Source organism: Artemia franciscana, unplaced genomic scaffold, assembly GCF_032884065.1.
Source record: "Artemia franciscana unplaced genomic scaffold, ASM3288406v1 PGA_scaffold_23, whole genome shotgun sequence".
NCBI lineage: Eukaryota > Metazoa > Arthropoda > Branchiopoda > Anostraca > Artemiidae > Artemia > Artemia franciscana.
The window spans coordinates 2,359,778-2,385,974 of record NW_027062649.1 but is presented as its reverse complement, the minus strand read 5'-3'; the positions used below and the strand labels follow the sequence as shown (position 1 = coordinate 2,385,974).

At 33.1% G+C, this 26,197-nt stretch overlaps 1 protein-coding gene across 1 annotated transcript in view; it reads left to right on the top strand.

Moving 5' to 3' along the window:
- LOC136041461 (Ig-like and fibronectin type-III domain-containing protein 1) overlaps nucleotides 1-26,197 on the top strand; it is a 259,166-nt gene that overhangs the window by 182,404 nt on the left and 50,565 nt on the right. Inside the window, exons 14-17 of the mRNA XM_065726145.1 lie at nucleotides 5,884-6,088; nucleotides 7,860-8,038; nucleotides 15,719-15,860; nucleotides 18,047-18,176. Coding sequence (XP_065582217.1) covers nucleotides 5,884-6,088; nucleotides 7,860-8,038; nucleotides 15,719-15,860; nucleotides 18,047-18,176 — 656 coding nt within the window. The remainder of the gene's footprint in view (nucleotides 1-5,883; nucleotides 6,089-7,859; nucleotides 8,039-15,718; nucleotides 15,861-18,046; nucleotides 18,177-26,197) is intronic.

The following is a 26,197-nucleotide window of genomic DNA, read 5'->3' as shown; positions in this document are numbered from 1 at the left end:
ATCACGGATGCGTGTTTATTCGTTTGTTTTTTTGTGTTATTTTCCCCTGGGGTTATCGTATTGACGCAGTGGTCCTAGAATGTCGTGTAAGGACTCATTCTAACGGAAATTAAATGTTCTAGTGCCTTTTTTAAGTGACCAAAAAATTGGAGGGCACCTAGGCCCCCTCCCACGCTCTTTTTTCCAAAGTCACCGGATCAAAATTCTGAGATAGCCATTTCATTCAGCATGGTCGAAAAACCTAATAACTATGTCTTTGGGGACGACTTACTCCCCCACAGTCCCCGTGGGAGGGGCTGCAAGTTACAAACTTTGACCAGTGTTTACTCAAAGTAGTGGTTACTTGGAAGTGTACAGACGCTTTCAGGGGGTTTTTCGGTTGGGGGAGGGGTTGAGGCGGGGGCTTTTGCGGGAAAAATTTTCCATGGAGGAATTTGTCGTGGGGGAAGAAAATTTCTGTGAAAGGGGTGCAGGATTTATTAGCATTTTTTTAAAGAACAGTGAAAAAATAAATATGAAAAATTTGTTTCAACTGAAATTAAGAAGCAGTATTAAATCCTAAAACGAACAGAAATTATTACGCATATGAGGGGTTCACCTCCTCTTAATACCTCACTCTTCACGCTAAAATAATCTTATTAGTTTCAACTATTTTTTCTACAGCTTTTGTGATTCAGGGGTCATTCTTAAGGAATTTGGACAAAATTTAAACTTTAGTGTAAAGAGCGAGGTATTGACGAAGGGGTGAAACTCCTCATATATGTAATAAAAATATACGAATATAGAAGTTCTTTACGTAAGCTACTTCGTAAGTTACGTATATTTTTACTAATAAGTGTTCGTAAAAAATTAAAAGTTCTAGTTACCTTTTTTAAATAAACAAAAAATTGGAGGGTAACTAAGCCTACTCCCCCGCTCCTTTCTTCTCAAAATCATCCGATCAAAACTACGAGAAAGCCATTTAGCCATAAAAATAAATTAATATGCAAATTTCGTTTTAATTATTCATGTGCGGAGAGCCAAAATCAAAACATGTATTAATTCAAAAACGTTCAGAAATTAAATAAAAAATTTTTTTTACTGAAAGTAAGGAGCGATATTAAAATTTAAAACGAACAGAAATTACTCCGTGTATGAAAGAGGCTGTTTCCTCCTCAACGCCCCGCTCTTTACGCCAAAGTTTTTTACTATTTTAAAAAGTAGAGTTGAGAAAAAGGGTCAATCTTTAGTGTAAAGAGCGGGGCGTTGAGGAGGGAACAGCCTCTTTAATATACGGAGTAATTTCTGCTCGTTTTAAGTTTTAATATCGCTCCTTACTTTCGGTTAAAAAAAAACTTGTTTTTTTATGTTTAATTGTAGAAAAAGCCAAGACAGAAAGTACTATTGATTGAGAGGCAATTCTGGCATTAATCCCCCCTTATTATGATTGTATCAAATATGCTGTTAATTCATTTATTAATAGATGCTACACAAGATACTACTCCAGACCAAGGGTATCCGTTCATGGAAATCTAAAGAGGGGTTTTGTTTAATTTTCAGTGAAAATTTCAAAACATTCTGCCTCCCTAATTGATGAGTTTGCTCCAGCTCCTCTCAAAGGCAACCACCGCCTTTACTTAGAAGACACGCAAGGTCCTAAATGCTCCTTGTTTGATGAAGCAACTTCTGAAGCAATTTTGTCTATTATGCAGTTAAAGTACTTATACAACTGGTTAATGTCCAGTCAAATAAAATATAGTTGCCTAAACATATTAGTATATATATTTATTATATATAATAAATATAGTCTAAATATATTAGTGGTATGCAAGTCTTTTTACTGGCGATGGAAATACATCAGATTGTTTGTTTCAGTGGTATAAAATTGAGATCATTTCAACTCTTCTGTCACACAAATTGGTGGAGATTTTGAACCGATTACTTCGATCAATTGTTTTTGATCGAATCATTTTCGATTACTTCTGAATATTTGATTAAATCCAAATTTTATCAATGCCTACACTTCTGATGACAGTGTAATAATACAGCATCGAAATCCATACATCTTGTACGTGACTCGTATGGCGACTGAAATTAGAGACCCATGAAGGTTGAAAGTCCTGAGCACATATAGGAGGAGTTTCAAACCAGATTACAACATTTGTTTTTGCTGCTAGATTTAAATGAAATATCAGTTTGGCAATGAGCCGTATCTGATTCACATTGTGACAGAAGAATTACAATAATAATTTGTATTTTATTAGTTTGTGTGGCAGTCACATAAATTGGTGAGCCACTTTTCTATTACTCCCGAATGTTCAATTACTCCCAAATCTTATTAATATAAAAACGAAATTTGTCTTAGAGAAGGCTAAAGACTTATTTTAGTCTTAGAGGAGCACTAAAGGACGTACTAAAAAGAAGTAGGCTACTTTTTTTCGTACTAAAACGCGGAAAATAATGATTTCTCGAGGATGTATGAAAATAAGTAAAAAAAAAAAAAGTGGTCCAAAAACAGATTGGACTCTACACAACTGGATCTTTTTAACTCGTTTAACTCGCCGACTTTTTTCATTTACGCATTTATAACTTAGATCAGTTTGGTATATAAGTTATGTAAAGCCCAATCCGTTTTGTGCCCTTCGTTTTCACTTATATTCATAGATTCTAGAGAAAACAAACTATTTCCTAGTGTTGGGCGATAATTTGATCAAAAGGTATATCGATATATCGATATTTTTACTTTTGATAATCGATATATCAATATTTCTGATTAGATATTTACTCAGTTTAACTTTATGTTTCGGCAAAATTCAATTACAAAAATTGCAATTAAAGAGTATTTGCACAATTTTTCCAAATTATTAATAAAATGCAAAAACACTTCCATCACATGAATGATTGTCACAAGAATCCTGATTTGGAATTACTCGGGCTCAGCATAAAGAAAAATAGGCTACTGGCTATTTTTGGCTGTTCAAATCAGCAACATTCCAATATTTCCCCCTGAGAATCGGCTCTACCTTTCATTGATTAATTTAAAAAAAGTTTTTTTTTATTAAAAGTAAGGAGCAACATTAAAGCTTAAAAGAACGGAAATTGTTCCTTATATGAGAAGAATAACCCCTCCTCAATGCTTCACTCTTCGCGCCGAAGTTTATTTTTGTAAAAATCGATTTACTATAATTAAATGGCTCTTGTGTTCCAGTATTTTTTCTGAAATAATTGTTACAAAAATTAAAATTGGCATAAAGAGCGAGGTATAGAGGAGGGGGATCCTCCTCAAATGCGGTTTTATTTCTATTCATTTGATTTATTTAATATTGCTCCGTACTTTTAGCTGAGAATATGTTTTTCTTTATTTAATCTCCGCTTATTTTTCAAATAATACCAGAAAACCCACCTTTTCTCTTCATAAGAAATCCTTCCTCCAAGAAAATTCATCCTTGGAAAGCTTCTCTCGCACAACATCCCACTTATCCTAGACAATCTCATCACTGCTAAAAATTCTCCCAAAAAAAACTTTTTGTCTACAATTCTGATGGGAAAATTCTTTTTATTCTACTTTCGTTTGAAAAAAAGACATATTTTTCTTTTGATTTCTAATCGTTTTCCAAATAATTCCGGAAATCCTCCCTCTGTGGAAAATTTTTCCTGGATATAAACTCCTCCTAATATCTCCATGAAAAGCTCTCCCCGTTTAAAATTGTCCCACGGAGTATCTCTTCTGCAGAAAATATCCCCTCGGAAAAATCCCCCTGACAATTTCAATTCCTTTTGAAAATTTACTCTTGGTAATTTCCCCAGAATATCTCCACACGTAAAATTGGATTGGCAAAGTGAAAGTAATAACGCTGGTAAATTCTCCCGTGTATAGTTTTCCTTTGAAAGTTCATCCCTGGAAACTCCCCTCCCAGCAGAAAATTCTCCCCTTGGAAAATCCTCCCTGCAGAATATTCCTCCACAGGAAACTCCCCTTGGAAAATCTCCGCCTCAGATATGTCTCCCCATGGAAAATTCATAATTCCCCAAAAAATTTCTGTTTACTTCCCAATTACAAATTCTATTATGTAAACACTAGACGAATCCCATAAACTGCAACTCTTTTCCAAGGGACTTGCAGGGCGTTTGATCCCCAGAGACATGACCACTTGACGTTTCAACTATGGTGGTTGAAACGGCTATCTAAAAATTTTGATCTGATGACTTTGAGAAAAAAGGGGTGTGGGAGAGGTGGGGGAGTTAATCCAGTTACCCCCCCCCCAGCTGTTTTGGTCACAAAATGGGAAACTAAAAGTGTAATTTCTGTTTAAGAAAGTCTTCTTCTGATTTGATATCACCATTGATTCAATACGATCACCCTGGCAATACAAAATAAAAAAATAAACACACATCCATGATCTTTTTTCTGGCAAAAATTCCAAGATTTCCCATTTTTGCAGATGGAATCTAGAAACCCTGATGATGCGATGCAACCCGTTCTGATAAAACCTTTACTATCAAGATTCTTTGAATTTGTATTGGCGTTTTCCCCTTTCCAGAAAATCAATTCTTTTGTTCTATTTATTATTATCAAATTTCCGTGTTTTAAAGTTTCGGTTGCTATTTGGCCGAGTTACTTCTTACTTACAGTTTGTTACCTCGAACTATTTAACTAAATGACCAGACTTTGACTCCACTCTCAGAAACGACATTGATGGCGGTGGACATTAACTTCTTAAAAAGAAAGACAGAAAAGACAGAACATAAACATAACAAAACACACAAAAAACACAAGTAAATTGAAAAAAAGTACTTGTATATGAATTTTCACGAAATTACTTATAAAGGGATACGTCTTTCACGATGTATCGGTCCTTCCTCAACATACTTAGATAGATTTCTTATGTCGTTTTAACTCGTGATCCTACAATCCCTTCCACCCACCTTCTATCGGTCAACACTAACGAAAAATACTCATTTCTTGGGCCCACCAGTTCCTTACTGTTTCCTAAAAAATGAAAAATATCCTCACCCGACGAGGGGCTGGGTTAACACTATGACCCCTAAATTTCTTCTCTCTTTTCCCAAAGATTTCCTCTCCTTAACTTTAAAATCCATTGTATTTCTTCCCCTTTCTACCCAAACTTAAAATAAACTTCTTCCCCCTACGTGTCTTTCACTGTACTATACAGACTCAGAGATCCCGAGGCCTCCTTCTGAGCCTGCCACTGCTGTATTCCTTGCTCCTATAACCTTTCAGTTCTCGTTCTCACCTAATACTACACCAGCCATGGAGATTCACGGGGTATAAGCAACATTCACACTGTTTATATAATTTTCTGTGCTATGTTACATCCCGTTAAGTATAACCTTTCTCACTCAAATGAGTCCTTATACAAAAGGCCAATGTAAAAATCCTTTCATATTCATAGTTTAATATCATCACAATCATTAGGAGCGGTGTATTCAAAACTCAAAATATCGACTGGAAATGGCTCTGACCAAACGCGAAAAGGCTTTTTTGGTAGAATTTGTTAATTTATTTTCAAAATTAATTAATTGCTCTTCAAGGTTTCATTTTGCTGCTACAAAGTTCACTTTTCCATTGCTTAACATAGACGCACCTAACACGAAATTATGTGTAAAGCTTGAGTCTATTCGACACTGTCTTAGCTACTAGAAAATTTCAATTCCTATGATAGCGCAACGTAATGTGAAATTTTAAGTTACGTTCTGTGAAAGGTTCTACGGTGTTGTGTGAAAGCACCATTAGAGTATTCGTTGAGTTAGCAGCATTTGTCAACAACAAAAATTATTACATCCGTCTTCACACATGAATCATGTTACAACCTGAACTGCTTAAACATGTAAGTGATCAGAAAGAAGGGATGTAATTATCTAAAATACGAAAAATTGTTGCAGACGCTTGCCCCAGCATGTGGAAGAGAATTTAACAAATTACTCAGATGTGGAGCTGGTGGTAGAGATCATAAGTTTTGCTGTGCAAGAAGAGGTGTACCAAGTTCTTGTCAAGGTCTTTGCACCGGTCATGTTTCAGATGATGTTTTCAGTATAGCAGCTGCTTGTCTTCCGTTTCTGGGAAATGCAATACAGTGCTTTGAAGAAGGTGATTATAAAAAACATTATTCTTGTAACTATTTTTATTTAATTAGTTTATTTAATTAATGTGTTTATTTTTACAATTAATCACCGTATCTACTGTAATTATATACTCTAAAATATAATTACTTAATGGTCACTCACACTGAGCTAACTCAAAGAGGGTGTTCTGCCTGCTACTTCATCTTAAAATCTGAAACTATAACTTTTTGCTTTCGAAACTTTGAACGGAGTAATCAGTTTTAAATATTTCACTAATAAATTTTTGATTCTATGTTGACGTTATTTTTTTTTTCTTTTGTTATAAAAGTCAAATTAACGGAGCTAAGTTGCTACATTATGATAATTTACATTCCTCCTATTGCAATTATCTTGTTCACGAAAATACTATTGTTTTTAAAGAAATATGGTAGAAATAGATTACATTTAGCTTTATATGAGTATGTCAAGCGTAAACTATACATAGAAGAGACCTGCTTTTAGCACTAAAAGGGTTAATTAGGGTTTAAAAAAAACTTATGGATGCCAGATGGCAGTGAAATCACATGATTAAACCCGAGACGAAGAAGTACCTTTCCCTTGGATGGCAAGTGAACGTGATAAATAATAAATAAATAAAATTCTTTTGTGTATACCGTACAAAGGCAACACTTCTTATATTCTTCAGTTTCCTATGTGTATTTACATCTGAAAGTTCAGGGTTTCCATCCGTTAGTGGCTTCATAGCAGAAACTGTTTTTCAATATGTTGTCAATAAATAAAAACCAATAATTTTAACATAATAGAATGGGGAATGGTTGTGGTACCTATTAGAAAAAAGATATCGAATTAAAAAAAATTGTGGCAGTAATCTGGGTTTTTTGAGGGAGGATTTTACTTTACAGGAAAGAGGAGATACACTTTCGTAATTAAATGTAACAAAAGGAATTTATGTGAAAAATATAGAATTATATGAAAAATATGGGAAAACGGTGAACAAATCTTTAAATTGTTTAAATTGGGAGGAGTCTTCCCCCTCTTGCTTGATTACCTCCCTGAACCTTTGAATTCCTTTCATTTGGTCAGATTTCTTTTCATTTTTTTCTAACTTAACTTACCTCTAACATCTCTTAACTTAAACTTATTACTCCAACTTAACTTAACTTATCTCTAACTTAAACTTATTACTCCAACCTATAGCAATTTTGTTGGCACTAATTTGGTTATTATATTTGCAAGGTGTTCAACTGACATACGTATTATGCATTTAATTAATCTACTTGTTATTTATTTAATTAATATGCTTATTGTCCATTATGCACTTATTATAAACTCCCCTCTCACATGTCTCAACAAATTGTTTTAATCCGCTCCGGTCTTCTTTTCTTTAAGTGAATATGTACGTTATTATTTACTTAATATGTTTCTAAGCGCTTACGAGGGATTTACAGTTCATCCGACCAGCAATTGTTGACGCACCATATAAAAGTGTGGACGATTATCTTGATATTCAGTTTAGAGAAGATTTTATTTTTCTCAGATTTTATTTTTCTTCTTCTCAGAGAAGAAGAGAAGAAAAATTCCGTTTCTTAGAGTTTTGTTTACTATTGAGCCGGGTCGCTCCTTACTACAGTTCGTTACCACGAACTGTTTGATATGTACGTTATTATTTACTTAATATGTTCCTAAGCGCTTACATTTAAACAACGGAATTAATTGCTTACTATTTAGTTATTAGAAGTTCCCTATTAGTAATTATCACCATACCTTGTTCATATGTTTCTTTGAAATATTTCAAGGTGCTGGTTATATTCCAAGTCCTCCTTATGATATCCATGCCACTCAAGTAGAAGAAGGGAAGATCACTCTTCGTTGGACTCGCCCAGCTGAAGGAAATGTTTCAATGTACAGTATCTACTTTCATGAAGTGCCTGCAAACGCTTCTGGACATGACGTTGATGTATCTGAATGGGATGGGGTAAGTGGCTTGTTAAAACAGTAAGGGCATCAAAATAAGAACATGTTTTTCTCCAAGACTTGTATTAGATATGTTCGTACTTGAAAGCCACACATCCCTGTGCCGGCCTTTGGGGGTGGCTAGTAGTGCAACCGCACCTACCGGGGCCCTTGAGCTAACAGGGTCAAATATGTTAAGAATTACAGTCACGTGATTGATTTTGTAACTTCGCGAGGGGTCTCACAGAAAAAGTCGTGGAATTTATGGCTGGGGTTCCAAATATGAGCCCCCCTTTATGTAGAGCGGGGCAAGCGCTTTAAAATACAAATTTCCTAAAACTCTTGTCGAAACCACAACTTTCTCGCCGTACCCCAGGTCACATAGCTACCTCTCCCACTAGAGGCTACATTATTGTTGCTCCCGCTTCATTATGACCATGTGTCATGCCCTGCACAGTTGCGGCTGCACAAAACCCCGTCCACCAGTAAGGTCACCTCTGGATTTGGGGCAGCACCATATTTTTTCAGCGTTTCCATGTTGAACCGTAGTGTTAAATCTGACCTTCTTTAGCTGTTTGGTGCAATGTAACTAGCTACTTTTTTGCTAATATCTCACCTTTTTTTAACTTGACACCCACTACTACCAAAAACTGTATAACTGCGTATGGGGGTGCTACTCATTAGTAATAGAAATCCTACAATTTCTTAATTTTTTCTAGATAAATTTGGTGGAGGAAATTTCCGCTAAACCAGTTCAAAAAAGCAGATTTCATTTTGACTATTTTTGGTGCTTTAAGCGTATCTTTTGCTTATAAGGCTCATAAGCAAGTCAGCTTATAAGATTTACCCTCAGTAGAGTATATGCAAAGTATTTTAAACATTAAAAAAATTACGAGTAATGTAGCTGCAAATATTTGCAAAATATTAGCAAATATTGAATATTTGCTAATTTTTAGTAGATTTTTAGGAATATAAATGGAGGTACAAACAGGTGAGAAAAACTTTTAAATATTTAGATTCAGTACACAAATCAGATTTGTTCGATATTTAAAATATTAAAACCTTCAAAATGATTTTTGTTTGTCCCCTAGACTTATTTAATGTCTAGTCATACCTATAGACCGTAATTTTATAAGATTTTCTTTCGGTAGTTTAAAAATTACGAATTTTTTCGTGAAGTACCGCATTTTTTTCAGTGTTGCCACGTTAAACCGTGAAAATAAATAAGCTAAACTAATTAATTGCATTTGACACCGAATTCGTCTGAAAAATACAAAAATTAACAATGTGTTTATTCCCAAAGACAACTACACGTTCAAAGGAAAGCTACACCTTGTTAAGATGTCCGGAGCCCACCACTATCAAAATTGCATAACTGCTCTTGGAGGTCTTTTTGACTAAAAATACAGTTTTTTTTATTTTCTTGAAATAGCTATAATTAGCATATAATTAGCATAGGGGAGATAGAGTTTCTAACTTGCTCGTCAATCGTTACCAGCAATCCTAAATAAGTCAGTGTTATTGGTAAAATGTATTGCTTAAGAACTTTCTTAAGTATCTTAATCCATGTTTTAATATCTTTATGTAGGAGGCCACCTAGTATGTCATCATGACAGAAATTTGAGTAATTCTTTGGCTACGTCATACCTCACGTTAAACTTGGATTTTTTCTTGTGGCTGTATTATGTGGTTGCTAGGTTAAAGGATATAAATAACCTCTATCATACCTTCTTACAAGAGGGATAGGGGGAATCCCCCGTTTACTTTTGTTTGAAACACTTCTCCTCTCAAGAAATTGTAGGTATGTATTCGTAGGAATGACCTTTTGCAGTCTGTATTCCCACTCCCTCATTGAAAAATCTCCATCGTTTCTATAATGATTGGAACGCCTACAGAGATTTGTTGTAGAATTGGATGAAATTTGCTGTTCTCTTCACCTTTTGTTCTGTCAAAAAGCAGCACTTTATTTTCAGTCCTTAATCAGTAGAATAAACATGATTAACAGATAATTTTATAGATATATTGCATTATTTAGTCTAGAATGAAATGTAAATTTTTTAGTTTTAAAATTAGCTGTCTGTAAACTAAAGGGAGTTATAAATTGAAGGCGTATGTGAAATGAAGGCTATGGCACAACCAGAAATCGAATTAGCAGCAGTAGCTGAGGTGCAGGGTTGTATATATCCTGATTTTGAAGGTGTGGTTTGATTAAAGTTTTTGAACAGAAATTTTGGTAGGAGACCTTTAACATGCTTGTTGGCTTAAATTGAAGGCGTATGTGAAATGAAGGCTATGGCACAACCAGAAATCGAATTAGCAGCAGCAGCTAAGGTGCAGGGTTGTATATATCCTGATTTTGAAGGTGTGGTTTGATTAAAATTTTTGAACATAAATTTTGGTAGGAGACCTTTAACATGCTTGTTGGCTTAAATTGAAGGCGTATGTGAAATGAAGGCTATGGCACAACCAGAAATCGAATTAGCAGCAGCAGCTAAGGTGCAGGGTTGTATATATCCTGATTTTGTAGGTGTGGTTTGATTAAAATTTTTGAACATAAATTTTGGTAGGAGACTTTTAACCTGCTTTTTGGCCTAAATTGAAGGCGTATATGAATCAAAGGCTATGATGCAATAAGAAATTAAATTGATAGGAGTTGCCGAGGTGCAATGTCGTAGGATCCCTGATTTTGTTGTCTTAGTTTAAGCAAAGTTGTTGAACCGAAATTTTGGTATGAGACCTTTACTGTACTTGGTTACTTAAATTGAAGCAGAATAAAGGTCAAAAATGCAACTTATTTTGATATGATGTTCCTAGGATGTTTGCTACTCGAAAATTTATTTCATTGAATTATTGGTATATAAGGTAGCATATGTATTCAAGTAATCAAATGAGTTTTTACCTTATCTAGCACGTACATAAGAGGCACAAGGCCACACAGGGAAAAAACGATATTTTAATCTCGGTTCAAGTAGTTGGTTACACAAGCTGTTTAAATTTAAGTATGGATTTTATCGGAAAGAAATGAAAAACTTGTTTTGTTGTTAACTCCTTGAATTTTGAATGAAAACTGAATTGAGTTATTGATGTTTAAGGTAGTATATGTATTCAAGTGATCAGATGAGTTTTTACCTTATCTAGCACGTACATAGGAGAGGATTTTTGTGTTCCCACTCCCCACCTCCTGGGATATTGAGACTTATGATTTCCCACAAAGTTCCTTACATTTGCCATATAATTTGCGTATATTTGGCATTCTCAATAAAATCCCTCCCCCCCCCCCCAGTAAAATATCACATAGAAAAACTTAGGTATATATGGCTGTATTTGAATGAAGAGGAGATTGCTATCCCCTCACCTCTTTTAACGTTGTCTCTAGTCAAAGGTGTCAAACTAACTTTTCATCTGAAATTGGTTTTCCAGTAACTTTTACGATGAGAAACAAATCCGTATCGAGTGTTAAAACAAAACTTTTTTGCCAGTAATTTAAGCAAAGGTAGGAAAGTCTGGAGAAACATTAATGAGATTCCAAATATTTACTTGTCTCTCTCTAGAGATTTTAAATAAAATAAAAAAGTTTTTTATAACTGAAAGTAAGAAACGACATTAAAACTAAAAACGAACAGAAATTACTCCGTATATGTAAGGGGATTTTCCCCTTAACGCCCCGCTCTTTACGCTAAAGTTTGACTCTAACTCTACTTTTTAAAACTGTAAGAAAACTTTAGAGTAAAGAGAGGGACGTTGAGGAGGAAAATCTCCTTACATATATGGAGTAATTTCTGTTCGTTTTAAGTTTTAATGTCGCTCCTTACTTTCAGTTAAAAAAACTTGTTTTTTTTATTTAATTTCTGAACGTTTTTGAATGAATGCATGTTTTGATTTTGGCTCTCCTCACATAAATAATTAAAACGAAATTTGCATATTACTTTTTTTTGCCAAATGGCTTTGTCATAGTTTTAATCAGAAGATTTTGAGGAAAAGGAGCGGGGGAGGAGGCCTAGTTGCCCTCTAATTTTTTGATTACTTAAAAAGGTAAATAGAACTTTTAATTTTTTACGAACGTTTTCATTAGTAAAAAATATACGTAACTTAAGAGTTAACTTACGTAACGAACTTTTATATTCGTATATTTTTATTATGTATATGAGGGGGTTCACCCCCGTCAGTACCTCGTTCTTTACATTAAAGCATAAATTGTGTCCCGATTCCTTAAGAATGACCCCTGAATCACAAAGGCCGTAGAATAAATAGTTGAAATTACTAAAAAATACTTTAGCGTAAAGAGCGAGGTATTACGAGGAGGTGCACCCTTCATATGAGTAATAATTTAAGTTTTAATACTGCTCCTCACTTTCAGTTGAAAAAACTTTTCATATTTATTTTTCGTTTTTTTTTATAATGCTAGAAAATCCTGCGCTCCTTTCATTGAAATTCTCTTCCCCCATGGCAAATTCCTCCATGGAAAGATCCTCACACGCAACCCCAACCCCTTAAACTTCCCCCCCAACCCGAAAAATCCCCCCAAAAACGTCGGTACAGTTCCCAATAACCATTACTATATGTAAACACTGGTCAGAGTTTGTAAGTAGCCCCTCCCACGGGGACTGTGGGGGAGTAAGTCGTCCTCAAAGACATAATTATTAGGTTTTTAGACTATGGTGAATAGATTCTCTATCTCAGAATTTTGATCCGGTAACATTAAGGGGAAAATGAGGGTGGGAGGGGGCCTAGATGCCCTCCATTTTTTGGTCAGTTAAAAAGAGCAATTGAAGAGCAATTAAATCAAAATAATAAAAAGAGCAACTAAAAGTTAATTCTCGCTATAATTAATCTCGTTCATTTCCGTTAGAATGAGCCCTCTTGCAACATTCTAGGACCACTGGGTCGATAAGATCACCCCTGGAAAAAAAAAACAAATAAACACGTACCCGTGATCGGTCTTCTGGCAAAAAATACCAATATCCACGTTTTTGTAGATAGGACCTGGAAACTTCTACAGTGAGGTTTTCTGATACGCTGAATGCGATGGTGTAATTTACGTCAAGGTTCTATGACTTTTAGGAGTGTTTCCCCCTATTTTCTAAAACAAGGCAAATTTTCTCAGGCTCGTAACTTTTGATGAGCAAGACTAAACTTGTTGAAACTTATATATTTAAAATCAACATTAAAATACGATTCTTTTGATGTAACTATTGCTATCGAAATTCTGTTTTTTAGAGTTTCGGTTACTGTTGAGCCGGGTCGCTCCTTACTACAGTTCGTTACCACGAACTGTTTGAAAATTGTGGTCTACATAAATTGATCCAAGCCTATTAAGGGATTTGTTTGTAATCGATCATGATACCCGAAAAAAAAGGTGTATCTAGAAGCGTTACTATTCAATATCTTATGGATGGGCGGGGGGTCGAAACTTCTGACGCACATGCTAGGTTGTATCAAGGGGGGCTAGAGGGTTTGAAACCCCTCTGAAATGTTTGTCCGACTTGTAAAAACGTAACGAAGATGAATATAAACAAAATTTTGATGCTATTTTTGATTTTTTTTTGTACCCCCCTCCCCCTGAAACAAAATATTTTTGGAACCTCTCCATCTCACCCCACCCATGGAAAAAAATCTGGGTACGGACCTGTGAACACGTCACAGTTTGACACATTTATTGTTTTACAAACTATCAAAACGTGTTTGAGTAGGGGCATCCATCTTCCGTCGTATATTAAGCCCCTGAGTCTTGCAGAACTAAAAAAAAGTTCCATAACAGGGTTCAATAAAAAAAAGTTCAATAAAAAAAGTTCTGAATCAGTCACTTTTTTTTCATCTCATATTCTTTTTTTATGTTCAACCATCCCAGGTAGCTTTCTTCATCCCTCTCCTCTTTCAGTTTTTGGCGTTTTTTTTTTTTTGTCTTTTTTCCCAGCCTTTTCATTTTCTTCTTTTTTTGTAGATGCGATTTTCTTACCTTTATATGCAGAACGAAATTTATTAACATTAAATATAATTATTTATTTTATGACCTTCGGCTCGATTTTAGTTCTCTGTTGTCTCTGTTCTTGTTTCAACTATTTCTTTTGTATATTTAAATGAATAATGTCTTACCACAAAAGTAAACTCTAAAGTAGTGAAAATAAATTTGTGTACAAACACCACTTTACTATTTACTGATACCGCTGTACACACAAACTAAAGCCTCTACACCAGAGAGTTGTTACTGAAGTGATAACGAACTTAAGGCTATAGTCCACAGCATTAAATGAAGTTTAGATAAAGTATAAAGTGTAAAATGAATAGTAACGAAGTAAACACCAGGGTAAATCATGGCTTCTCAAAAAATACTTTCTTTAACATATAATCAATGCCATATGCCTTGCCCTGTAGCGATTTTGGCCTCTCTTGAACCCGGAGAAAAATCTTGATTAGCCCCCCTCCTGTCTTCCACAAAATTTTCAGGCCAAATTTTAACAAAATTTTCTTCTATAAATAAAATTATTTTTAATTTATTAACAAATTAGTGATTTACTTTTTAACTATTTTTTCTTTATTATTGAGATTTTTATTATTATTATTATTAGCTCTTTCAATTTTATTACTTTAATTATTGCTATTTAATTATCATTATCTATTTTTTTTAATTTAATTTTATTTTGTCCATAGCTAATTAAATATTTGCATTTATTAACTGCGTCCTCTACTTTACTTGGATAAAAAGAAAATTTCAAAAACTACAAAATGATTCTAACGGTTAGGTTGTTTGTTTGAAATTTTGCATCCCAAAAATTTCTGCGCCCCAGAAAAGTTCATTCACAATGAGATTTTAATGATACATATATTTAGCTAGTGCTAACTTAAGCCAATTAAAATTTTCATAGAATTTTTAAGCCAATCAGAAAATTTTATCAAAAATCTAAGCGAAAAGGCCATTAGTATCACTATATACAGGCACAATTTCTATCTCCACCATGGAACGGATTAAACTACTATTTAGTTTAACAAAACATGGAAAATAGTTTAGCAACTACTCCAGACTAAATGCAGTGTTACCTGCTATATGGTGATATGCGGGTCTACACTTTTCGGGTGTGATTGAAACTTTTGATACGCAAATATTACCTTTTTCTAAGTCTAAAATTTTTGTCAGTTGTCCGATGGGAGCTTCAGGGTCTTCAAGAGCTTCAGGAGCTCCAGAAATTAGATTTTTTTTTGCCAGCACTGCTCTTGAATAAAAACATAACATATCTGACAGCTGATTAAGCAATATCTATTTAGATGTCTAGTCCAGATTCGATTTCAGCTCATTTTTATCATTGCCTGAATTACCATTGCATTATATAGCAATTCCACAGATACAGTCACGTCCAAGATCTGCTTATTCACCATAGTAAGCAGGCTATTAAGCAGGGCCGTATCCAGGATTTTTTGGGGGAGGGTTTTTTTTTTTGGGGGGGGGGGTACAGAAAAACATTAAAAAAGGATAAAGAAAATTGTTTATATTTATTTTTTTTTCAAGTTTTAACGTATCAGACAAACATTTTGAAGGGGTTTAAACCCTCTAACCCTCTCCCTGGATACAACCTTACTAGTAAGTAGGAACATGTTTTCTAATACTCATAGGTGCTATAGAAGCATAACAGATGTATTGTACTGATATTGCGCCCTTTTTTGTTCCCTTTCTTCGTAGTTATAACATAACAAACGTACTATTTTTCAGCCAATAATCAACACGACGGAAGTGTTCCAGCACATTGAGGGCTTAGCGAAGAACAAGATGTATAGCTTTTACGTTATTGCCACTAATGACTATGGAAGCTCGTTGCCGTCGGCTGTTGTCACATTAAACATTACAAATGGAGGTGAGCGAGCCGTGTACCATTACTGTGGTTTTTGCTCAACGAGTTACTGTTATTTATTGAAGAAATCGGAGAAACTCAACACATTTTTAAGTTTTCGCAAGAGAGAAACCAAAACGTCTCTAAAATTGAACTGAAAAATAATTTTTCATTAATTTTTGCAAATATTGTTTCTCTTTTTTCTATCTTTTTTTGCTTGTTTAAGATAAATATTATTAAAAAATTGATGACGTGTAATAAAAAAAACTATACAAAAACTTTGAGTTAAAATTTTCTAAGAATTAACAAGCTGCGTATCGATTTAATATAATATAATATGACATATACGTAGCCAGGTTTATGGTAAAGGAAGATTTATGGTATCCAATTTTGTGGTATGCAAACACGATAGTAAAATTAATTTTGATAGATTCCAATAAATAAATTGATAAATGCTTAACAAATTAATGAACATAATTGATAGCAATTAAACAAACAATTACCATTAATTATAATCATTAATTAATTGATAGTATCAAAAAATTAATAAATTAATTAGGAACAAAATTATAAGCAATGAATAAGAAGTAATTGTTATAAATGTATCTATAACTTTTACTTATTACCCAAAATCTTCTTTTGCTAAAAATGAAGAAATTTAGTCCCAGTGGCCGTTGGGGAGAAGAGGGGTCATTGACCATTTTTCTGAGCTTAAGAAAATCCAGATGCTAATATCCGTTTGAAATTGGAAACTATTCAATGCATTAGAAAACTGTCGTGAATATCTACAAAAAAGCAAAATTATTTATTGACCCCGCTTCCATTGTTCTAGTAAATTTATCAAAATTATGTCTGAGTTATGGTTTTGTAAGTGCACTATTCATATCTAAGTAAATAGTTTACATAGCAACACCAATGAAACACAGGATATGTTTTATGTGGTAAAACAATAAAGGCATGTGTAATACACTAACTTGCCTGATACGTGGCACATTTGGCAAGCATGGCTAAATTTAAAGTATGAAATTAACTTGAACAAATCCAGTGACTTACAATTTACTGAAAAAAGAAGATTGCTTAAAAAAATTGCTACTAGCATGAGGATTGAACCCAAGATTCCCTGGTGACAAGCCAGAGCACATGACCAACATACGTTAGTTGAGTTGTTGGTTTAACACCAAGGAATTTTGAGTTTCGCTCCCATATCGCGTACATAAGGACACATGGCTTTTGGTCCAGAATTGAAAATTTTTGCTTGTCACCAGGGTATCGTCGGTTCAAATAACATTCCAGTAGTGACTTTCAATTAATCTTCCTTATTTAGTTTGAAAAGTGAGGGAAACAATGAAATTCATAGGTTGTTTTAAATTCAAAAGAGGAATGATTGAATTACGTGATAAAAACCACTAAGACACTTTCCAATAGCAGCTTAAGCTTGCGACTTAATTCTATCAAATTCCTGCCAGCTTGCTATTATCAGTTAATCTTAATTCAGACAGGGCGCAAAAATTGCTTCACCGAGCCACAGATGTTGTCCCGGAGCGGGAAAAATCTCTTCGCCACATTTCGACTTGAAGTTGAAAAAAATCATTTAGCGGGGCAAATTTTTTAAGAAGAAAAGAGAATGGATTTTGAAAAATTAATAATAAGCATTAGATCATATCCTATATTGTATGATATACGGTGCAAAGAATACAAGGACGTGGGAATAAAAGGAAATGCATGGTAGGAGGTGGCAAAATGCTTGATGAATCAGGTAAAAATGTGTTTGATATTAGCTTAGTCTTTGAAATCAGTAGCCTAGCTCTTAATAAAGAAAGGAAAAAGATATTACTAGCTGTTTGTGGAAAATTCCTTATTCCCTCTGTTTATTTTAGTATATGTTATAGGCTTATTTCGGCCAATAGAATGTTCATAATATAATACAGATGCTTCATTAAAGCTGAAATAATTAAAGCAAAAAAACCTTCAGTGTGAATCGCCAAGCGATTTTCAATTTGCCCGGAGAAACATTTTTTTTCACAAGGAATTGTTTGTCACACTATGTCAGAATTCAGCTTCGGACAGCTTTCTACTAGTCATAAAAATCAGTCAAGAAAATCAGAGGTGCTAGCTCATGAATATTGCTCTTTACTGTATTTATGGTGCATAATAGTAAAATTAAGTGATGATTCTCTGAATGATCTGTTGAATGCTTTCTCTGTTTGCAGAAAACGTTACTGCCAAAGGGGTTCCATCAAGCCCCACAGATGTTGGCATTATGAGCAGAGGAGCGGACTACCTTACAGTTTCTTGGCATCCTCCACGTTTTATCCACCCAACTGATACAATTGTGTATAAGTAAGTATAAACATCGGTCTAGGGTAAATAACCAATTTTCGGACAAAACTTCTTTCAGTATTTTTAAGGAATTTGCTAAGCAACGGGAATAATAAATTTGATTATTTTCAGAAGTTGATATTGAGTTCATATGTTCATATCAGAATGTTTCATTCACCTACCGGAAACCTTTACAATTTAATTTAACTGAAAACCCGTATACAAAGGCAAAGGAAAGCAAAAGGAAAAAAACGAATAATTATACCTTAAGCAACTATGACAACATTAATAAGTTGTAGCCTAAAACAAAACAAGAGAAATAAAATATCGATAAAACAAAAATAAATCAAATAAGAATTCTGAATCATATTAAAGATTAAAGAACATTTGAATGTTATTATTTACCCTAATGTTCGTAACCTGTAAGATCGCTTCCTGTAAACAAGGAAGATTGAAGTGTTAAAAAAACATAGGAGGAAGGTGTATAGCGGCGGAAATACTCCTTAGGTTGTTTTGAAGAACCCGCACCTACAACAATTGCTGAAAAGTACCTCAAAAATACAATTCATTATTTTTATCCCCTCAGCTAGGAAATCTGCTTCGACCTCATTCCCTTTTAAGGATTAGATCTGTGGACTGGAATGAGTATAGATGTTCGCAAGGCATGATCAGGAGCTTGGGAGCCAAGTATGGAAACAAAGTAATTTGCACAGATGGTACAGTGCAGGGTTGCCAACAATGTTCAGTTCCTAAAGTTCTACAATTGCCCAAATTTGCGTGCTAAACAGCGATTTTCTTGGCTTTAGTCAATTAATTGACTGTAATAGGGCAAAAATAGACCTTTCGTGCTACAAGTTATAACCCTGGTAGAATGTGCTGTAAACTTTATTTTATTTGTGTTCGTAAATCGAATCTCAGCTGTAGATGTGTGTAGCTGATGATTTTCACAGTTCCTTCATTAAGCTTCATAGTTCACACATGAAAATCACCAACTGAGGTACGATGGATTTCCGTCTCTTGGTTATATCTGGATCATGTAGTCCTGTTTGATTTTCAAGATATATTACTAGAGTAGTCTCATTCTCAAATCTCTGTTTAACAACTCAGGCTCTCAAATTATAATACTTTGAAGTCTCAGAGTGTTAAATTCTGGCTTGTTTGAGGCCATATCTATGGTCACGACCTCAAACACAAAATTCTATAAAATTCTCATAATATTATATTTAATGTTGAAAAAATTCACAAGGTTTTCTGTAAAAACTTTAACCATAAGATTTTTAATATTTACTAGACACATAAAAAGTTTTTAATTATAATTGTATCTCGTGTTTATCCTCTCCTTCCCTTGGCAACTACCAAACACTTCAACTTGACACAAGTTACATTTTTTCTTAAAAATCAAGTTTTTTTAAACTTGATTTCATTTTTTTAGAAATGGGGACAGTTGAAATATCCATTTCAGAGCTCAGGTTCAGTATCCTTTAATATTTACTAGAAACATAAAAAGAATTTGAATTGTAATTTCATCTTGTATTCATTCCTCTTTTCTCATGGAAAAATGACAATTTATATACAAATAAACCATCTGTCCCTTGCCAAAAGATTCAATCTCACTTCATTTTACTTTTTACTTATTAAAACCGAAATGTTTTTTTTTTTTATAAGCGAAAAAGCGCGTTTTCTTAAGAAAGGTAGAAATCAAATATTTTATTCTATAATAAAAATAAAAAAATATGCAAAAAATGGATGTGTTGCAAAACATTATAATCTTCTCCTCTGTTACCATTAACATCAAAGACGTACAATTAAAAAATTAAATACAAGCATTTAAATGCAATTTTTTTATAAAATAATTAGATATCAAATAAATCAAAGTAACAATTAAGTTCATTTAACTTTTAATTGTAGCAACTGACATCATTCACTACGTTCGTTCACTTTATTGAGTGCGTTTTCTTTATTTTTCTTTGCTTTGCGTTTTTTCATTTTATCCAATACATTTTCTATATTTTCCTTTATTAAGTACGTTTTCTATATAAGTGCTAATTATGGCACCTTACTTTAGTAACTAAATTCACTCAGTTTAATCACTATGTTTTCTATGTTTAGAATTTCTTATTAAAAACTATAATTTGGTTTGGCTATCTCTAAGCGAAAAAGCCCCTTTTCCTTTAAGAAAAAAAAAAATTAAAAATCATCTCCGAAAAATAACACCAGAAAAAGATATGCTAAAAAATATCATCTTTTATTCTCTGGTCATTTAGATTAGAAAAGAAATATGTTGTTAAGTGAGGCCCCTCATTTTATTCAACAAATTCATTCAGTTACATTAAATTTTCTTTATTTTCCTTTGTTTTGGATTTAAAAAAATTAAGAAATTTATGAAAAATAATATCAAAAAAACGTATTCCATCAAACATCATAATCTGTTCTTCTCTTTTAATTTAGATTAAAAAAGAAATGCGCATAAAATCATTAATTGTAGCACTTTCATCTACTCACTAGGTCCATTCAGTTAATTCACCAAATTTTCTTTATTTTACTTTGTTTTAAGTTTTCTTATTTAATAATAAATGTGGTTTGACTGTTTATAGACGAAAAAGCCTGTTTTCACTTAGAAGATAAACAAAATTAAATTCTAAGAATCACATGTGAATAATCATTCCAAAAAAAAGTGTGATGCAAAATATCATAACATTTTTTTCTTTAGTCATAAAGAAAGTGTAGGAGTACATGAAATTACTAATTGTAGCAACCTTTATAAAGCATCTGTAACCTTATTTAAAATGCCTAGTTTTCCCCAATATGATGCTTATTCTTTAATTCTACAATTGTTGGACCTCACTTTGTTCACTAAGTTCTCAAGATGTATCCTATTCTAGATTAATAATAAAAAATTAGTTATTATTAATAGTATTATAATATTAATAATATTATTTATTAATAAAAAAATTTTCAATTAAAATTGTATTAAATTTAATTTTATAATTATTATTTATTATGTTATTATTATTTTCATTATATTATTATATATTATATTATATTATTGATTAAATAATATAATACTTATCAAAAATTATTATGTTTCAGATTTTCTTATTAAATAGAATGTGTGGTTTAACTATTTCTCACCAAAAAAAAAGTTTTCCGTACAAAAGATATAAAGAAATCTAGCTCTAAAAATTATCGATGAAAAACCATACCGAAAAAGGCTTTGCTACAAAATCTCATTATCTTTTTTTCTCTGTAATTCTCATAATCTCTTCTTCCCTGTCTGAACATCAGTTTTGTGATGTTTTAAAGTACCTAGTTTTTTCTAATGCAAAGGATCACTCTTATTATATTTATTTCTTGTTTCTGGAAGATCTTGTTCTTTTTTCTTGTTTCTTGTTAAAAGAACAAAACAAGCCTGTTTTTTGAACCAGATAATAAATAGTGATCAATCAAGCTTGCCTGTTAACTTAGATCTCATAAGACATAAAAGGTATTTATGCTTTCTCATGTGCTTTCTATTTGTGCTTTCTAATCTATTTCTTGTTCTGGAAGTTCTTGTTCTTTTTTCTTGTTTCTTGTTGAAAGAACAATAACAAGCCTGTTGTTTTTTTACCAGATAATAAGTAGTAATCAATCAAGCTTGTCTGCTAACTTAGATCTCATAAGGCATAAAGGTTGTTTATATATCACAACTACAATTTTTATACTTTGCAGCTGCCCAAAAGAAAATTGGCTTCAAAATTAGGTAATTAACAATTAAGACACACCTATTTTAAAGAACTGAGACAAAGAGATTTGTTTCTTAAAATTCCTTTTGAAAGCATTAACATTTCTGAAAATTAAAATCTAATGTGTTCCAGACATTAGGCCGAGCGTGTCGAATAGAAAAACCTGCTCTTATTGCTGGATAGTCCCTTATTAATTAATCCCTTATTTTTTAATTCCTTATTAATTAATCCCTTAAATATTAATCGAATTAATAATTAAAATTTAAATACGTAAGAAAACTAAGTTCTTGTTGCTGGACAATTCCTTGTTAATTAATCTCTTTATTATTAATTGAGATTAATAATTAAGACCCACATAATTTAGACGAAGTGATCTGTTTCTTAAAATTCCTTTTGAAGGCTTTAACATTTTATTGCTTAATATGAATTAAGGTATACATTTGAGATATCAAATTTATTTCTACAGAAGGTGGTTGTGAAAGTTCAAAACATATTTTGCGACACTTTTTGAAAAAATTGGACTTATTTCACTTCCTCAAACAAATCAAATGCAATAGTTATATGTGTCATCAAGTACAACGGAACAATTAGTTGATTTCGATTTTCTCCTACTTTATTTTTTTTACTAGCACTACTACTACTCCCAACAACTCACCGCAGCACCAAGCCACCTGAGGTCAATACAGATATGAACGCTCCTCCTCCATCCTAATCTATTCAAGTCTTCCCTCTGGGAGGGTGTAAAGAGCCGTATTCAAGCCATAATAGATTAGGATGGAGGAGAAGTGTGTGTAGCTGTGTTGGCCTCAGGTCGCTTAGTGACGCGGTGAGCAGTTAGTAGTAGTAGTTATAATAGTAAAAACATGTAGAAGTTTTTTTCTCCTATGTACATTATGAACACTTTTCTTGGTTAGCAAAATAGTAAAGAAGTTGTAACTTGTAAACCAAAATCCTTTTTCTCCTATCTTTGATGCTTCAAACAATTTCCTTCTTACAAACGAATGCTTCTTGCTAACAGTCATATTTTCCAGTTTATCCACCCTCCTTTAAAACTTTGTTTGTAATATACAACCTCCTTAAAAATCGCAACGGAAGCCTGTGCTTGGATTGGCTGAAAATATACGGTCGAGTCCTTCACCTGATTTTGTCATTCAGTTTTGTCAAAACTTGGTTGGACATGTACGCAATACTTTAACTGGTTTTATTTTCTCTTAATTTGATTTGCTTAACTTAAATCGACTGTGTCCATTACCTGGTTTTGTCATTTGATTACCCACAAGTTGCTCCAACCATTCAGATTGTGTTGTGCTTGTTAAGCTCTATAAAGCTATTTACTAATATATAATTATATATAATTATTATATATAATAATAGTAAGTAATATAATAAATATATATGAGCATATAATTACTTAATATATAGCATCTTCATGTTCACAAGTCTCTTAATAATTTTGATTCTTTTGCTATCCACCCGAAAAACTAGTGGTATTATCTCTTGGGGGGCATGTGTCTTACCCATATATTTGTTTAACTCTCTACGTTTGAAACAACCTTTTTAGGTTCATTTTCACTGAAAAATGTCATTTTTTGTTTTTGTTTTTAGTGAGGAAAATCCAAAAAAACCGACTAGCTTGCCCTCCTTAATAGTTTTTAGAATATATTTAGCCCCCCGCCTAACATTTTTGGAGATTGATGCCACTACAAAGAAATATTCTATTTGAAATTTCAGCTTTAGAACAAATAATCCCTAAAATTTGATTATTTTTTTTGTGTTTGTGGAAGGCTTTATGATATTTGGTAATAAATCGTGTTCTCTGAAAATAAAGCCTGAGCAAATTCAATTCTTGGTGCTTTCTTGTTTAGTCCATAATTTCCAGTAATTTAGAAAATCAGCTTAGATCCTATTTCCTTTTTTCCCAAGTCCATTTTTCGAAGGATTAATTTTCACTTGGAAGGAAGCTCCTTTTTTCTAAATTACATCTCCTCTGAAAGAATTCACAAAATTAAGCCAGCATTTGACATTCTTCTTCTGCTAGTTTAAAAATCTACAGTTTTTGCCTTGAAATGCATAATAATAATCAAACTTGTCAAAAACAGTTTGGTATTTTTACAAAACTGCAAAAACTCAACCCAAAAAAGAGCTAGAAAGCTGCACCTTTTTAAAGTAGTGTGCCAAAGCGCATATAATGAAAACAAAACTTTAATATATACAAGTTTTTGAAGCACCTTTGAAGCTAAAAAAGGCGTGAAAATTTATATGCATCTCTTGTGCTTACAGATATTCAAACTTTTTTGCTCACCACTGTTGCCAACAAAGTTGTAAAAGTTTTTGTGCACATACCTGGCTATCAGAGGTTTGAGTTTTGTTATACATCTCTGCAGCTAACAGGATTATAATGTTTTTTGTACCTCTATGGTTATCAAAGATCTAGAGTTTCTTATATGCTTTTTTTGCTAATAATTTTTTACAAACATTTTTTGCGCTCAACTCCTTCTAGCAGAGGTGTGAATTTTTTGAACACCTCATTTGATAGCAGAGGTGTGACATTTTTGCACACCTATCGCTAACAGATGAGTCAAGCCTTTAATCATCACTTTCGCTAAGAGAAGTGCACCCAACCGTCGCATATCTGTTAGTGACAGAACTGCGCGATAGAAATTCCGCGTCTGTGTCAACAGCAAACGTGCAGAAAGATGTCGTACCTCGATTAGCAAAAGAGTTGCACAGAAAGTTCAAAATATTAAGTTTTTTCAATCGCTATCGTATGAGAGGTGTGAAGTTTTTTGTGCATCTTGGTTGGTAACATAGTCATCTGTTTTGGCAACAGTGGTCTGGCTTATGTTTTTGCTTCTCTGTTGCTAACAGAAGTGTGTATTTTTTGCGCTATTACTGTTGCTAACTGTGGTGTCAGGTCTAACTGCAGTTTTTTTGCAAATGTTAGAAGAGGAGTGTTAAGTTTTATGCGTGTCTCAGTTGTCGACTAAAACTTTCATCATCAGATGTACTTTTGGCTTGGTTGTGACTTTTTTTTTCCCAAAATAACGTTTATGAAAAATCAGATTTCTCCTGGAAGAGAGCTTTGTTTTTTGAATTTTCTTTACTGCTGAAATAGGAAATAAAAAAGGCAGAAGCTGTATCAGCTCTGTTCTTTTGTCTTATTTTATTTTTTCCTTTCAAATTACATAGATTACTTGCCTCAAGATGCTTTCATAAATCTATTTGTAGTAATAAGAAATAGTTCAAGTATTTATCGTCAATGATAATAAAGCTTAATAATATATATTTGGAAGGACTGTGTCATGTTATCATTGACAGAGCATGATTATATTCTAATTAAATTTGTTTCAGCAGGTCTCTGAAAATGGTAAAAATACTTTTTAATTTAAAAAGTTTAGACTTCAAAAAGAAAAAAACACAAGATCATCATGGATGATTATCTTAAATCAATAGACTGCTCTGGTCGTCACTAGACTACTACAGCCACTTAAAAGAAGTTTTAGCTGATTCAGATTCGAACATTCTAATATGACAACGTTTTTTTTAAGGAACAGGTTTTTAAACTCACTGTTATATGTCACAATGAAGGTTTTATAATTATAGACTTTCGCTTTCCACAAAAAGAAATAACGAAATTTAAGTATCCTATTGCAAAAGTTCTCCAAAAAATTTGACCTTTTTGCATCTTCTTATTTTCTCCTTTTTTCTTATTCGCTATGAAATATTCCAGTTCGCCTACAGTTGTTGAATAAAAATGCGTTGGTCTTAAATAAGTTTTACATCATTATCGGTCTTCCTGTCTACCTATGGACACAGAAATTAACTGAATAGGTATTCCTGGGTTATCTGTGTTGCACAGGTCATCAAATGATATTTCCTGAGAATATATATTGAAGCAACGGGCTCTCCCCGTTGACTGCGATAGGTGGGATCGAAACTAAGTCCTTGTACTTGCAAGCAGAGGTCATTCCACTGTGGTATCTTGTTTACCCGTTGCACAATTTTGAGGATGAGGGTTTGAACCCTAAAGAAGTAGTGGATTAAAATAGAAATTGTCATAAAATTCCCGTAAAATGGTAATAACGCCAATCTTTCAAGGTAAGCACAGACTCAAGGACGATTTTTTCGTACGTGCCTAATCCTCTCCAGTCAGCTTTTTTTTCTCGTGATTTGGACAATGTGTTTGGTTTTCATTTTCTTTTCCCTAAGTCATATTTTCAAAAGATTAAATTTCACATGGAAGAAACACTCTTCCCAAATTGCTTTACTGCTGAGGGAAGAGGGACCAAATGTGTATCAGCGTTTTATACTTTTCCTTCT